At 42.8% G+C, this 17,008-nt stretch overlaps 1 protein-coding gene across 1 annotated transcript; it reads left to right on the top strand.

The window, feature by feature from the left end:
* Positions 1–710: 710 nt before the first annotated feature.
* LOC136203894 (uncharacterized) lies at positions 711–1,916 on the top strand. Its single transcript, XM_065995140.1, has 4 exons — positions 711–790; positions 884–939; positions 1,022–1,142; positions 1,560–1,916. Exons 1-4 carry the CDS (start codon positions 715–717, stop codon positions 1,769–1,771), a joined length of 465 nt encoding a protein of 154 aa, XP_065851212.1. The 5' UTR covers positions 711–714; the 3' UTR covers positions 1,772–1,916.
* The last annotated feature ends 15,092 nt before the right edge of the window (positions 1,917–17,008 follow it).

Genomic DNA, 17,008 nt, shown 5'->3' with positions numbered 1-17,008 from the left:
ACAATAAAAAATATGCTTTAAATAGATAAACTAACCTACTCTTAATGGTAGAAGGAAAAGCTAACTCCAACCCTAAAGGTAAAGGAAAAAAAATAAGAAAATTATAAAATACCCTAAAAATGGTAAATTGCGTTTATGAGGCTCTCAACGAATGAATTTGGCGAAAAAGCGACAAAACTCGTGACAAAACGATGACTTTTGATCGTTAGCCCATTTCCAATCAAATTAGGGACCAAAAACGCAAAACTCCAAACGTCGAGAAGTCATCATAAAACCATCCATCAACATATTTATTTAGAAACTTGAATGCTAACTCATCCACTTCATCGACGGCCTCATTTACAATCAAGTGTTACGTAATGAATAGTATTCTTAGAATTGACCTGTACTAGAGACAAACTCTCCTCGCTGCATGCATGGCGGTAGAGTGACGGTGGACAACCGTATCTTCCATTCCACGCTATAATGGGCCTTTTTCCTAACAATTTAAAAAATCTATATCTCTTTTCAGCTTTTCCTTTTTGCCTAATTCAAAGGTTTGAACAAACATTGATTTGCTGGTTCTGAGTTTCCCCATGCACGTTTGTACAATCACATGTTCATTATTCTATTAATTTTTGGAACCCTAACTTTGACCTGCATTTCAACTCAACTCTATAAAGACCCTATTTTCTCTTTTTCACTTGATTCCTCTTGTTTTCCAACTTCAAACACATGGCGTCTTCAAGGCTTACCAGCTTTCTACTTGTCTTATTTATTCTTCTACATGCAAAATACTCAACTGCCCAAGGTAATCACTCACATTAATCCTTTTAACAAAATTTTCTACAATGATCAGGAATAATTTCTCCTTTTTAACGTATTAATTGTTGATTATATGTAGCTCAAGAGAAAAGAGTAGCAGACGATGGAACTAGTTTCTTACAAGTGATGAATCAGGTATGCATACAAAGAATTGTGCAATAATTTTTATGTTATTCGTTATATATATGCTAAAAGAATCCAACTTTTTCAATATCAGGAAATTTCTGGTGCTGCTATGGCTGGGGAAGTTAGAAACCAAAGGCTTAAAGGAAGAAAAATGATGGTGAAATGCAAAGAGGAAGGTGTGAAAGTAGAGGAGAGAAAGAATTCAGTTTCAGGTGCAGGAAATTGTAGGAATGTGAAGTGTAAAATGATGAGTAGTAGCAGTAGAATTAGTTCTCAATATGCTTTGAAGGATAAAATGGTTGGTTTTACTGCTTTCAGTGCTGATTATCATTTGCCAAAATCCCACCCTCCTAAGCATAATTGAAGTCCCAAAAGATGGCTATCTTTTTAGTTATCTTTTTAAATTTTGTTTCCTTTCTAGGAATTTCATTAGCTATACAAGGTGTAGGAAATATCATACTTGTATGTACGGAGTATTGAATACAATTATTATTTCCATTTTTTATTCCAACTTCCAAGAGTGCTTCTTATTTACATGCAGACAGCTTTTCTCTAGTAATTCTAAAAGGAAAATCAATTGATGTTAGATTTCAATTTGATTATATATTTTTGGATGTTTGGAAATGCAGGAAAGGATATATATGCTTCAAACAAGCACTCTCAACAAAGCTCAAGGATGAAGGAAAAGGCAGCTGGAAACACCAGAAGCGAAGCTAAATGTTCATCGAATGAGAAGCTTCACATAAACCATGATCAAACGGCAAAAGTAATTGTTAATTTCATGAATAAAGACTATTCAGGAGGGGGAGGTCCTCTTCACATGCCTCCAATCCACCATTAAAACACTTCACTCGTTCATGCATTTCTCTCTTTTTTCTGACAACAATTTTGACCTTATGTATACATAACTTAATTTTGCCACGGATCTTTTTTCTTTTTGTAAAAGTTAACAGCTTTAATTTATTTTTCTTTCTCTATTATTTTCTTCTTCCCTCGCGTTGCACCAGAAATTCCCTGGTCCCATGAATCTTACTAATGAAAAGATAACAATTGTATAAGTTTATCCTTTATACCAATCATTTTCCAATGAAGTGGTATACATCTTATTTTCATTGATCGGTTCACACTAGATCCACCATAAAACTTCTCACTTTGCACTAGTATGTTTTTTGTAACCAAGAAATTAAAGTACCCACGTTTTTCTTATGAGATTACGGTTGCAATTTGTACATCTTCTAGGTCAAGTTCACCACTATATAAAAAAAGGCTTATAATGAGGGGCATATTCTCATTAAAAACTCAAATATCCTCACTAAATCAGTTTTACATGACGCCCTTCATCATTGAGGTCCCTTACTAAAAGAATTAACGAGAACAAAATGTATAATCGTTATACACTTACAACGATAATAATTTTATGCCTATTAAAATAATGTTTACTGACTAATTAAAATATTTGTAATGATTTAAATATATTCTCATTAGAATGTTTATAATGATATAAAATTTTATCATTTAAACAAATAATACTGACATAATCTACTTATATTATACAATAATATATTTATCATCGAATATTAATATTAATGATAAAATATATTCTCATTAAAAATAAGTTATAATATTAAAAGACATTCTTATTTTTTTGGTAAATAGGAGGGCATAGCCTAGAAACAAACAGAACAAATTAAGAAGAAGAAACTATTCTTAAAAGACATTCTTATTATACCATAATATATAATAATAAACACTATCCTCTCTAGAAATATTTATAATGATTTAAAATCTCTAAATTCATCACAAGCTTTCCATCACAAGAATATTTTTTAACACTTAGCAATCATTAAAAATTAGCATTAATATCAAAAATTAATCTACCATATATTTTCAAATTAGCAGAGAAACAATTCTCTATTTACCTTACACAATATATACTTCATTTGTCCAAAAAGTAATAATATGTTCTTTTTCAAGGAGACTATAAACAAAAAGTATTAACATGTTCATTTGAAAGAACTATTTGTCCAAAAAATACTAACTATGTTAATCTTCAGCCTAATGCTGGCTTGAGCTTGAACTTCCATTTAACCTTCACTTTAATGTTTCCTGTAAGAAATAATAAAAACAATAATTAATAACACAAAAAACAACACAGACCACACATTCTATATATGTTGGTGCTGAAAATGAAGAAAAACAGACATTGTTTAGCATAGAAGAGCTGGTTAATGTGTCTAGACCACAACTTTTATATAACGACGTATCGAGGTTATTTATTAGTTGTAAAAACCACCATAGATTTTTTGTTTCCTTGTAAGGGATAAACCTAAAAATTAGAAGGCAAACAACCTACTAAGTCTCTTCTTTATGAATTAGAAGGCAAGAGTTAGAAGGCAAGAATTGGAAAATTTTAGAATTAAAAAAAAGAAGTGAAAAAGAAGGAGAAGAAAGGAGGAAAAAGAAGAGAAGAAATGAGAAAGAATAAGAAGGAGAGAGGAAGAGAAGGAGAGAGAAAGGTTAAAAAATAAAAAAAAAATCATTTTTCCTAAAATTTCCCTATACCACGTCACCAACTTAATAGAATCCATCTATTTGTCTTGATTTTGTTAACGGTGACAACCATAAGGTTGTATTTGTAAAAAAAAATACTATAGTTAAGAGTCTGCAAATCGGCCAAACAATAGAGTAGTTTTTTTGTAATTAACCCAATGTATAATATATATATATAATAGCAAAAGCAGAGAGAAATGAGGATGAGTGTTTTAGAAGCTTTTTGACAAGTTGTCAACGTAGTAAAAAATCAAAATTAAAAAGATTTAATTAATTCAAAATAATAGATTTATATTTATAATATAATCTGGGAATGTGAATACAGTGATCCTGGCCTTCAGTGACGATATCTGGCTCTCCGATTGCTCGTCCCTGCGCCGGGAAAGGTCCCTGCGGATACTCCGACGAGCAAGACAATTAGTAGTTCAAGAGTGTTTATTAATCAATTGTGTAAGAGATAGAAAGAGTTACCCGTCCGCATTCCCAAGATGAGCTGTGTATTTATAGAGGGTGCTTGGGCTTTGGGCCCTCCTGGGCCTTGGGCCTTCCTGGGCCTTCAGGCCCTGATTCATATCCCGAATCAAGTAGTCCCCCCCCCCCCGCCGAAGAGCTAAGCCGAGTATTTAATGCGAGAAGATACGGGACTGCATCTGTTTCTCGCCCAGATAAATGGTGGACAACTGTAAGAAGAGCTCTTCGGACTAATCTGGAAGAAACCTTTGGGATTACTGCATGCGCTTTTTGTTTGTAGCGCCGCATTAATTACGTCTGTAATTAAATCCCCCGCATGCGCCGTAAGAATTTATTGAAAAAATGAGCTGTGCCGGCGCCTTTTACCCTCCCCAGCTATAAATACCAGAAGAGGTAAGATGAAATCTCTTTATTTCATCTTCCAAATTTTTCTGAGAAAAATTTTCTCTGTCTGCTTTTGCTTCCTGTGGGTTCTTCTGCGATCGTGTCGGCCTGCCCTGATTCGCCCGTGCACTGAATATTTGGCGGTTATCCGAAAATTGTTGCTCTTCGGGAGATTCCTCGCGTCAGAGTTTGCCGTAACTTTTACTAAGGTTAGTCGTATAATCTCTTGGCCTTGGCTTTGCGTTTTTCTTTGTTTTATTTCGAATTTTCTGGGGAGGGGTATTATGTCAGAGGGTTCTTCACGGGGAGCCCTAAGCAGACTGCCGCCGGTTGCCCCTGGTGACTTCACGCTTCGCGGACGCGAACAGTATCGCGAAAAAGGCGAGCGGAAAAGGATAGTGAAAATAGCGCAGTGGCCAGTGCGGCGAAGAAAAGAAAGAAATCTGTTGTTCGTCTGCCGCCTACCGTCGATCGTCCTGCCGGGGGCGTTGCTGCCGGCGTCCTAGAGGTGGTAGTGGTTGTGCCAGAGGGTCTGATTACTGCGGAGCGGCCCCTTGCCGCGATTTATGAGGAAATGCACGAGAGGGTGTGGACTCGATCTCTTGGGACTTTTAGTATCGAGGGTAAGCGCTTTGAGAGAGCCGAGCGTCCTAAGAGGCCAGAATCCCTTTCGGTCGAAGATGCCTATAGTATAATCGTCTCAGCAGACATGCCGATGATATCTGCGGTGTACCGACTCGGGGAGCCTTACGAATTGGTTGCGCTGGGCGAAGAAAATAGAGCCCATTCTGCGGGTGGCACAAATGAGCTCATCGTTTACGAGGAGCAGTTAGAATCGGGGATGCGGCTGCCGCTCCTACCCTTTTTTGTAGAAGTGCTGAAGGAATACGATCTGTGCCCTGGGCAAATACATCCGAACGGCTGGAGAATGATGGTCGCCTTCTACTCCCTATGCCGATCTGCCGGGTATCGAGCAACAGGTCTAGTCTTTCGCGAGTTTTTTAAACCAAGCAAGGGGCAACGATCTCAACATGTCATGTTCTCACACCAGAAGTTCAAAGTGATAGGTGGATTGAAAGATAAATTATCCGAATACCGCCACCGCTACTTCTTGGTGAGGAAGCTCGACGGGGACTTTCCTTTTAGGGTGGTATGGAACGACGACCCCATAGACTCCAGTCGATGGCTGAAAACCCGCCCGAAGCTGCCTTTCGAGGAGAATTTGGTGAGGTATTTGAAAGGTCTCCCGTCGGATAAGGATCATAAGCAGGATATAGATGAGTTAGTTCGTCATTTCCTGGCCGCCGGTTACTACATTTGGAATCAATGGCGGATGGCTCAACTTAGAGGGTGGTCGGTTGAGGATTTTGAGAAATGGAAACGGGGATATAACTTCAAAGCTGGAGAATTGGCGGAATTGGAGGCGATCTCCGTAAATGTTGTCGTTGCAGGTGAGGGGCTGGGATTTTATTTTGCCTTGTGAATTATGTCGCATGTAATATGTTGTTGTGTATTCGGAATGTCTTAGTGTTCTTTCTCCCTTCTGTATTTTGCAGGTCTAGGAGATCCCCGTGTCAGCATGGATTTTGACCCTAATGAATTCAGTGTTGGTCTGGAGACCGCTGATGAGGCGTTCGGAGGTGCTTCTGGTTCGTTGGCTTCATTTTCCTCGCTCGAGGATGCGAACCAAGTGGTGCAAAGTATGGGAGGGGTTATTGATGTGCGAGAAGATGCTGACGGATTAGTTGATGTTCCGCAAGGAAAGCCCGTGAATGATCCAGTTGCCAAGGAGCTTGAGGGCGATGTGGGGGTGATCGTCCTTGAAGAAGAAAAAGGCGGCAGTCCGAATCATGGGGTGCTTGCTCGGAAGCGAAAAAGGGATACGGGGAAAACTGTTGATGAATATGTGGTCGGAGAAGAGCCTGCTGGGGAAAATGCAGCTGGTGCCAGCGAGGGTGCCAAGAAACCCTGCTCTGATGGCGGGACCAAGCTGTCTACTGACGTGCCGGATCGAGTAGGAGATCATCCGGAAATGGTTAAGAGGATGGAAATGAAAATCTCCAAGTTCAGGGACTATGTTATGAACTTATCGGTGCACTCGGATATGATGACTTCCGATCTAGCTCGCGCGATGGCTCGCGTTGCTAGGGTCCCTGGGGAGCATCAGCGGATGGAGGGGGCTTCAAAAATGAACCTGGGCCTGGAGACCTTATCGGCCCTTGGTGTGGTGGGTTCTCCTATCCGCACTATTAGCCTTGGTTTGCTTTTCATGATTTTCGTCTTTTAACTTGTGTTATCTTATGTAGGCTATCCAGAATGCAACCAGGGTTTTCGACATGTGCGTTAATGATGATCAAGTTTTTCGTGATATGGAAGACGGTCTGCGGAAATCTGTCGGCGATCTCGAGGAGGCGAATAAGAAATTGGTAGCTGCGCGGGAGCTTCTGCATCGTCGTGCGGTCGAGATTACCGTTTTGTCCGAGAAGCTGAAAGTAGAGATGGCCGGTCGAGTGGAGCTCTCCCAGAGGTTGAAACAAGATGTCGAGGAGATTTGTGTGTACAGGGTGTTGCTCAGGATGGCTGTTGGGTGGACTCGTCGAGTAGCGGAGACTTTGAAGGAGAAAACGGGACGGGCGGCAGTGCTGGCCGAGGAGAACGACTCTCTTAGGCAACAACTGGAAGCTGCACGGAAAGAGGCTGCTGATCTTCATGCTCTCGCTGGTCAGCGCGAGGAGAAACTCATAAAGCTGGATCGTATGATGCTGATCACCGCTGCTTATTCCGCCGGTTACGAAGTTCCTCCAGAGGTGATCTTTGCTCCGAATGTGTATGACAAAGCTGCCCAGGCGAAGGCTGTCGAATTTTGTGGTCGTTTCAAGAAGCAGTAGGCAGTTTGTACTGTCCATTTTGTTTTCAAAGATGTAATAATGATTCGTACAATCTGAATCTTTTTTGTGATATTGTAGTGTTCTAATTATGTCCTGCAAGTTGATTTGATTGTAGTTCATTGTGATGTCTTTCATGTCTTTTCTCCATTGTGCTATAAATAGGAGCCGGATTTTTCGTTGTGGACTTGCCATTTCTCTTTCGCCCTTTCCTTTTCTTCTTTAGCTAATTTTCTCGGGGAAATGTCGCTTCGGGACGTCGTCGACCCAGCCCGCGTGTTGGAGGTGCAGAAGGCAATATCAGCGATGCCACATCCCTATGTTTATTGTCCCCCGTCTGAGGAGAATGATCTGGAAAGGAAAGTGAGGTATTCGTCCCCTGTTTGGATGAACCGGGACTGGGCCTCTCAAAGGAGGAAAGTGGAGAGTGAGAATTCTGTTCCCTATACCGGATCCGTCACTGATTCCTGTGAGGTCATTGTTAGCGCGCTTTCTTCAACAGAAAAGAAAATATGGTCTCATGAGGGCATCGGGTATCTCCACCCCGATGAAACCGTCGCTCCGGTGCTCAATCCGCATCCTTCCTGGATAAAGAGGCTGCTAGCCGATGAGATGGAAAGGGTAATAAACTTGCCTCATGAGATGGAGTACCGGCGAGTAGGGCGCCATGCCTCGCCAACACGTCCATATGGACCGACATTCGTCGATCCCATCAAACCTCGAAGTGTGGTTTTCTTAGAGTTTGCGAGGCAGGGAAGTCTTGGTCCCGTTCCTGCTAACCCTAACCATCGTGTGACCCATGTGGGCAAAGCCTGTTTGTATCATAGGCAGAACGGCCATAATACCGATGAGTGCGTGGACTAGAGAGCGATGCATCAAGATTTGATGGATGAGGAGGCTATCCCGAACCCTGATCGTCCTCAATCTACCTGAATGTGTTAGGGTTGCTTATGCGTTTGCTGTAGCCATAGGAATGTTTGTAATGGCTCTTTATAGCAGGAGTGATCTTGTTGTAGTTTGATATCGTAGTTGACCTTGTAGTCTGCGAGTTTATTTTAATCTATGCGCTTTTCACGTGATAAGACTTGAATGTTGTGGAGAGACTCGAATGATAACATTCGGATGTTATACTCGGATGCTCGAGGAGTTTTATTATTTTATTTATAAATTAAATGAAGCGAAGAAAGGGGCGGAGTTCTGTGTACTCCAAATCGTTCATAATGTGGGATTGTGAGATGACGTAATAGGCGTTCGACATGTTCGAAGAGCCTGATGTTAACATTTGAATGTTTGTTTGGCGGAGAACGCGATAGAGTTCTGCTCGCTCAAGATCGTTAACAAAATGATAGTTAGACGATGTAGGAGGCATTCGATATGATCGAAGAGCCTGATGCTAGCATTTGAATGCTTGTTTGGCGGAGAACGCGATAGAGTTCTGCTCGCTCAAGATCGTTAACAAAATGATAGTTAGACGATGTAGGAGGCGTTCGATATGATCGAAGAGCCTGATGCTAGCATTTGAATGCTTAATTGGCGGAGAACGCGATAAAGTTCTGCTCGCTCAAAATCGTTAACAAAATGATAGTTAGACGATGTAGGAGGCGTTCGATATGATCGAAGAGCCTGATGCTAGCATTTGAATGCTTAGTTGGGGGAGAACGCGATAAAGTTCTGCTCGCTCAAAATCGTTAACAAAATGATAGTTAGACGACGTAGGAGGCGTTCGATATGATCGAAGAGCTTGATGCTAGCATTTGAATGCTTAGTTGGCGGAGAACGCGATAAAGTTCTGCTCGCTCAAAATCGTTAACAAAATGATAGTTAAACGACGTAGGAGGCGTTCGATATGATCGAAGAGCTTGATGCTAGCATTTGAATGCTTAGTTGGCGAAGAACGCGATAAAGTTCTGCTAGCTCAAAATCGTTAACAAAATGATAGTTAGACGATGTAGGAGGCGTTCGATATGATCAAAGAGCCTGATGCTAGCATTTGAATGCTTAGTTGGCGGAGAACGCGATAAAGTTCTGCTCGCTCAAAATCGTTAACAAAATGATAGTTAGACGATGTAACCAAAACATCTCTATGAATCGTGATTCGTGTACAAGTTATTGATAGTATATCTTTAACGTTTGGATATTCCAGCTATTGTCGTAAACCATCCCGTCTAAAGAGGCGATCTTGTAAGCTCCATTGTGGAGAACAGTGTCGATTTTGTACGGTCCCTCCCATGATTGGCCGAGCTTTCCCTGAGCTAAAGGGGATTGCGCAGCCGCGGCGTCTCTGAGCACAAGGTCTCCGACCTGAAAAGTGCGGGGGCGAACTCTTCTATCGTGATAGCGCGCGATGTTCTGCTTATGGGCCGTGATATGCAAAAGAGCATTAAGACGCTCTTCCTCGAGTCGGTCGGTGGCTTCCTGGAGCTCCACGCTGTTGTCGACCTCTTCGAAACTGGTCTGTCGGGGGGAGCGAAGAATGACTTCAGATGGTGCCATTGCTTCTCCCCCATAAGCGAGGAAAAAGGGGGTACGTCCTGTTCCCGTATGAGGGGTGGTGCGGTATGACCATAAGATTGCCGCAATGTGATCGAGCCATGCCCTACCTTGGTCGGATAAACGTGCTTTGGTCCCTCGAAGGAGCGTTTGGTTGCTTACCTCCGTGAGGCTGTTTCTCTGAGGGTGAGCTACCGACGTGTACCGTCCTTTGATACCACAGTCTGCGCAGAAATCGCGAAACTAACTGCAGTCGAACTGCTTCCCATTATCAGTGATAAAGGAGTGAGGGACCCCGAATCGGTAAATAATTGTTCGTTTGAGAAAACTGATAACGTTGTCAGCGGTTATCTTGGCAAGGGCTTCAGCTTCGATCCATTTGGTAAAGTGATCGACTGCCATGATGACGAAACGCTTTTGTGCTAAAGCCATTGGGAAAGGGCCTAGCAGGTCGATGCCCCATACCGCGAATGGCCAGGGTGTGATGATACCTTTGAATGGAGCCGCCGGGGCGTGATGGGTATTGGCGTGTAGTTGACATGCCTGACAACTATGAACCAGACGCGTTGCGTCGGAATCCATGGTCTGCCAGTAGAACCCCTGGAGCCGGGCCTTCTTTGCAATTGTTCGGGTGCCCTGATGCGAGCTACATACGCCCTGGTGAATTTCCTTAAGATAGTGATCTCCCTCTTCCTCGGATACACAGCGCAACCAGGGTTGCGTGGCAGATTTGCGATAAAGTAAGCCATCATGTAATGCATAACTCCAAGAACGCCGTACCACGAGGGATGCCGCTGTCCGATCTGCTGGGAGTGTCCCATCCTGAAGATATCTGATAATTGGGCTTCTCCATCCCCCTGTCGCGGCGTCTGCTGAGTCGATCTGTAGCGAACGCTCGGTGCGAATAGCTGGGGCGCTTGCAATTTCGATTAAGGTGAGCGGGTCACTAGATCGTTCGCCTGCTGCAAGAGCGGCGATAACGTCTGCTTCCTCATTCTCCTCTCGCGGTACTAGTATCAGGTCAAGGGTTACTCCTTTTGTTTTGAGATCATTGAGTAGGGATGTGGCGAGGGCCAGGTATTGGCACATTGTCGGGTCCTTTGCCTGGTAAGTGCCGCTGACATGGCTGACGACAAGCTTCGAGTCCGAGCATATTATCAGGCGTCCGCTCACTATTGTTTTTGATAACCGAAGGGCGGCGATCAAGCCTCATACTCGGCCTGATTATTAGTGGTCGGGAAATTTAGCCGGACGGCGTACCGCATGTGGAGATTGTCGGGTCCTTGAATGGCTATACCAGCGCCTGCCCGTCTTGGAGCGCAGGACCCGTCAATGCTCATAGTCCAGATGTCATCAGTGCGAGCTGCCGTTGTCGTAGGCTTGGTGTTAGCACAGCCAGTAAATTCGACAATAAAATCAGATAAGGCCTGAGCCTTGATCGTCGTGCGGGGCTCAAAATGGACGTCAAATTGGGAGAGACGAACAGACCAGTTGGTGATACGCCCGGAAATCTCTGGTCTCTGGACGGCCTTTTTTAGCGGATAATTGGTCTTGACCACGACCGTGTGTGCTTGGAAATATGGTCTCAGACGTTCTGAAGCTTGAGTGATGGCGAATAGGGCTTTTTCCACCTCGGAGTATCGGATTTCGGCTCCCTTTAGCACTTTGCTCAGAAAGTAGATTGGAAAAAGCTCCGTCCCCTCTTCTTGAGTTAAAACGACCCCTACTGTTTCATCCGTGATGGTGAAATATAAGTGAATGTCCTGCTCTGGTTTTGGCACCGAGAGCAGAGGGGGTGTTGCGAGGAAAGTTTTTATGGCATTGAACGCGGCCTGGCAATCTGTAGACCACCTAAAGGGGTGCTCCTTCTTGATTGCTTTATAGAAGGGGAGACATCGCTGCGCCGAGCAGGAGATGAAACGTCCCAAAGCGATGATTCTTCCATTGAGCCTTTGTACCCCTTGCAGATCGCGCGGTGGTTCCATTGCTAGAATTGCTTCGATTTTTGTGGGATTAGGCTTGATGCCCTTTTCTGATACCACGCAACCCAGGAATTTGCCACTGCGAATTCCGAAGAAACATTTTTCCGGATTCAGCTTGAGGTTATAGGCTCTGAAGATTTTAAATACTTCTGCTAAGTCTTGCGAATGGTCGCCCTCTTCGGTGCTTAGGACCACCATGTCGTCGATATACACCTGTACTATCTTAGCAATGAGATGGGCGAACATCTTATCTATCAAACGCTGGTACGTGGCCCCTGCATTCTTTAACCCGAAAGGCATGACATTGTAACAATATGTGCCTTCGTGCGTAATGAAAGAGGTTTTCTCGGCGTCGGCCGAGTCCAAAGGGATCTGCTGGAAACCGGCGATGGCGTCAAACTGAGACAAGATCTTGCGACCGGCAGTTTGATCGAGGAGTTGATCTATGTTAGGCAGCGGATAAGAATCCTTGGGGCAAGCTTTATTGACATTCGTGAAATCTACACACATGCGGTACTTTCCGCTGGCTTTCTTTACAAGTACAACGTTAGAAAGTCAGTCCGGATAGTTGACCTCGCGGATAAATTTTACAGCTAGGAGTTTGTCGATCTCTGCTTTTACTGATGCCTGTTTGTCTTTCGCCTGCACTCGCATCCTTTGCTTCACTGGTTCGACAGAGGGGTCGATATTCAGCTTGTGCATTGCGTTCTCAGGTGCGACCCCCGTGATGTCCCCGGTGCACCAGGCGAACATATCCGAATGCTCTGTTAGGACAGCCTTGATCTCTTCGGCCAGCGGGGAAGCGAGTTTCGTTCCCATTTTCACTATCTTGTTGCCCCCAAGGATACAGTCATCAACTGGTTCAATGGGCACGGGATTGTAACCCCTCATGTCCATCAGACCGTCCTCTAGGTAGAGCGCTGTTCGAGGCTGAGTCGCCTCCCATTGCAATTTCTTGGCCAGCATACGATCTCCCTGGATGGTGATCTTTCCACGCGGAAGGGGCAAAGTCAAGCATAGTTCGGAGATATCCACCGTGGCCCTCAGGGCGGCCAGAAGAGGCCTTCCGATAATAGCATTGTACGCCAGGGGGATATCGACCACCACCCACTCTGCGGTATCCTCGATTTCCTCGACCCCTTCGGGGAAGATAGTCGGTAGTGTAATAACTCCTTTTACCGGCACTTCGATTTCTGAGAGGCCAACCAAAGGGAAAGTCCCGGCCCGGAGGGCGGTGCGAGTATTCTTCATTGCGCGGAGTGCTGCCCAGGTGAGCAAGTTCACCGAACTTCCTGTGTCCACAAGCACTCGGTGTGTTTTAAAACCTGCGATGCTAATGGTGACAACAAGGGCCTCCGAGTGGCTGGTACGAAGTGGAGGTTGCACCGTTAGTGTCTGCCCGATCGCCTTTCTCTTACGGGAGCACTCGGGCGGTGCGGAAAGTGCTGGTGCTCCTTCCCTTATGACGTGTATTTCCCCATGGTACCTTGGCCTCTTTGGCTCCTCTGCTCGCCCCGCTTCCCTCTGCTTCGGGCTTTGCTCCCTTTGTCTGCTCGCCTTTGGTGGCGCTCCCTGCTCCGTGATCCGCTCGATCTCCTTTTATAGTTGATAGCAGTTCTCCGTGGAATGTCCGGAGGATCTGTGATACTTGCAGTATTCCTTTTCTGCCCGGGTTTTGCCCTTGTCTCCGGTCGGAACCTGCTGTGTGAATCGGCGAGGTTGACTCTGAATAGCGTAATGCACTTCCTTGCCCCGGGATCGATCTCCCCTTCGCTCCGGGTTGGCGCGCTCGGTTCGGGCCGGAAAGGGCATCGGAGCCTCCTTGCGGACTCGGGCCTCCTCACGCGATTTCGGGACCGTCCTGCCTCTATCCTGCTTGTGCGTGTCGCCTTTGGCCTTGTCCCTTTCTGTCTCCTCGTAGCCGGCGGGACGGTCATAATCATCGTATCGGACAAACGTCTGTGCCATGGTCATCAGCTCTTCGAAAGATCTCGGCATCTTTCGGAAACACTTCTGCTTTAGAGGCTCGCAAGTGGTCCCTTTCGCTAAATCATCGTGGGCCACCTCCAGGTTAAGGCCTTTAACTTGCGAGGCCATGTGATGAAACCTTGAGAGGAAATTGCGCAGAGGCTCGGTTGTTCGCTGCTTAAGCCCGTTGAGGTCCGAACTGATTTTCCTGACCTTTGCCGTTGCGGCGAAGCGGGAGAGGAAAAGATCCTTTAGGAGATCAAAAGAATCAATGGATTCTGAGGCAAGTCCCCGATACCATTCCTGCGCACTGGATGAGAGAGTGGTGGGGAAGACCTTGCACATGATGTCCTCATCCTTTGAGTATAAATTGATGGTGCTCATGAACGATGCCACATGGTCGTTGGGATCCTCGGTCCCTGAATATTGGGTTAGTCGAGGAGCTTTCCAGTCGCGCGGGAACCTCTTCTCGATGATCCTTTGCACCAGTGGTGTTTTGCTGGAGGTGATGCTTCCTCCCATCACGCCCCCGAGGGCCCTTTTGTCAAGAAAACGCTGAATCTTCAGCTCCAACAACTCTTCGCTATTCACGACTGTAGTCCCCTCTCGCCGCTCCTCGCCCTCTCTGGTCGCAACAGCCCTGGCTCCTCTTCCCACGATGACCACCGCTTCTGGGGCCTGCTCTGGCAAGGCTCCCTCCTTCTGTATCTCTGCCGCCTCTTTAAGGTATTGCCAAATTTTGGCGTTCTCCTCCTGCAGGCTTCTCTGCTGGTCTATGATCTTCATCTGAGCCGCCGTGTGTACGGCCTGGGTCGTTTGAAAACCTTGGATTGCGCTGAGGAGTTGAGTGGTGTTAAAGGTCTCCTCCTCTTCTGGGCCTACCTCCTCCATCAAAGGCCCAAGGTTTCTGGGGGAGATCGGAAGGTTTGGGATCACGCCTCCGGCGTGCGTCATGGAGCTGGTTGCTCCAGCTTCGGGTACTATAGTTGGTGCCGAATCATTAGGGGTTTGCATCTTGTTTGAAGCTCTGGAGTCACTTGTAGTCCACGTTCACCGCACCAAATAATCTGGGAATGTGAATACAGTGATCCTGGCCTTCGGTGACGATATCTGGCTCTCCGATTGCTCGTCCCTGCGCCGGGAAAGGTCCCTGCGGATACTCCGACGAGCAAGACAATTAGTAGTTCAAGAGTGTTTATTAATCAATTGTGTAAGAGATAGAAAGAGTTAGGCGTCCGGATTCCCAAGATGAGCTGTGTATTTATAGAGGGTGCTTGGGCTTTGGGCCCTCCTGGGCCTTGGGCCTTCCTGGGCCTTCAGGCCCTGATTCATATCCTGAATCATAATATATTAAATAATTACGAGTCAATTAATTAAAATAATAAAAGAAAATAAGAGTTACAAGAAGATGAAAAAACACAAAGTAAAAAAAAAATCCAAAAGTAACAAATAAACTTCTATATAAAGCATGATAGATAGTATTCCACCATTATATCCATTGGCCATGATAGATAGTATTATATTTCTGAAGGTAATTATTCGAGTTTTTTCATATGTTGTAGCTATTTTGTTCTCAATGATGTTGTTGTTTTATTTTTATTAAATAATAGTTGTTATAGTTTCATCTTTCAGATCCATTTCTGTCGTTACCAATGTTCTATACCTCTTGCTGCCTTATCCATGTTTTCTTTTTTATTTGTCTTTTTTTTTCAAATTGATATCTCCAATTGAAGAAATCCGATGGAAATAGAAGATGCATGAACAACTAAAATCGGGAAACACAAATGTGTCAAAAATTACAAAAAATTCTTATGTTTCTCAAGGTAATTATTCGATTTTTTTCATATATTGTAGTTATTTTTGTTCTCAATTGTGTTGTTGTTTTATTTTTATTAAATAATAGTTGTTATAGTTTCATCTTTCAGAGATTAAATTCTATTTCTGTCGTTACCCAGGTTCCATACCTCTCCCTACCTTATCCATGTTTTCTTTTCTATTTGTCTTTTTTTTTTCAAAATGACTAAAATAAATATTTTGTATATTTGCATTCTTTTTTTAGTATATGTTACTCGGTGTTATCGTTTCGATTGTTAACTCTAACTAAAATTTAGATTTTCGGCTTTATATGAACTCAATTGTTAGCTTTAATTGTAGTTAGATTAATTTTTCTAATTCGAAACCTATTGAAATCCACTCATTTTTTAGTTTGAGTTTATCTAACTGATGTGGATTGTATTTTTAATTTTTTATCCATTTTGATACAAATAGATATAAAGTTTCACACAAAAGTTGTTCATTGAAGTTTGAGACATATTGAAAAAAATATTAAAGAGGTATTGAAATATTATATACAATGAATTTTATTTCAGTTATAAATTATGTTATATTATTATTATTATTATTATTATCAAGAAGTTATTTTTCCCAGTTCACTAGACAAAGAGATTGTAAGCGTCTAATACACTTGATAAGATGTTTATTCTTGAAGAATTTGGATTATGCTAGATACGAATTCAAAATGAAGATAAATAAATATAAAATTTGATGCTCAAAATCCTAAAAATGTATATTAATTATGGGATATTGAGATAATTGCTTTTGCAACATTGACTTATATAGTTCTTAACTATTATATTGTGGTTTGTACAAAATTGTTAGTATTTCAAGAGTTTTTAACAGATGAAAATGAAACAGGATAATATGACAAGTTGTTGGAAAATATTAATTAAAAAATATTATCATTTGAATCTCTTCAAATTCTCAAATGTTGAGCATAATGATTATAATTAACAGAATTAATTTCATATATTAATTATAAAACGTTTTTTTTTTGGTATTAAGTGGTTACAATTACTATTTAATTCTATTTAACTAAAATTAATTTATGGACTTGATACTTTATTAAGAAAAAAATAAAATTTTTAATTAATGGACAAAAATATTTCCAATCTCCTCTTTATATGATTATATCTTGACACTCTCTCTTATTTTCGAAAAAAAAAAACGAGAGAAAGATAGTTCTCTCCTAATTATCTTTTTTGTCCCTTCATTTTTGTTTTCTATTCTTTTGTGTTGTTTTTCTTGCTTACGAAATATATAATTATTAGAAAATGTTAATAAAGTCAAATAAGTGATATCTGCGAGCGTGACTGATATTTTATACAGTGAAAGAATGAAGAACAATTGATTGAATATCTTGATGAGATATTACGAGATGAAAATATGAGAAATCATCACCTTAAGTTGATTAAAATTGGATATATTGGGTTATTGTAGCATAATAATAATTGAATTCAAATACTTGGTGAACATGAAATTCCATCAAGCAAAATGATTATCATCAAGATG

The sequence above is a fragment of the Euphorbia lathyris genome, chromosome 1, assembly GCF_963576675.1.
Source record: "Euphorbia lathyris chromosome 1, ddEupLath1.1, whole genome shotgun sequence".
In the NCBI taxonomy this organism is placed as follows: domain Eukaryota; kingdom Viridiplantae; phylum Streptophyta; class Magnoliopsida; order Malpighiales; family Euphorbiaceae; genus Euphorbia; species Euphorbia lathyris.
This window is presented reverse-complemented; position numbering and strand designations above follow the sequence as displayed.

What these genes read in the sequence shown, in the direction of transcription:
- LOC136203894 (XM_065995140.1), top strand. Translation starts at nt 715, where the DNA reads ATGGCGTCTTCAAGGCTTACCAGCTTTCTACTTGTCTTATTTATTCTT. An exon ending in TCTTACAAGTGATGAATCAG is followed by an intron (nt 940 to 1,021) that starts GTATGCATACAA and finishes TTTCAATATCAG; the next exon opens with GAAATTTCTGGTGCTGCTAT. An exon ending in GAGAAAGAATTCAGTTTCAG is followed by an intron (nt 1,143 to 1,559) that starts GTGCAGGAAATT and finishes TTGGAAATGCAG; the next exon opens with GAAAGGATATATATGCTTCA.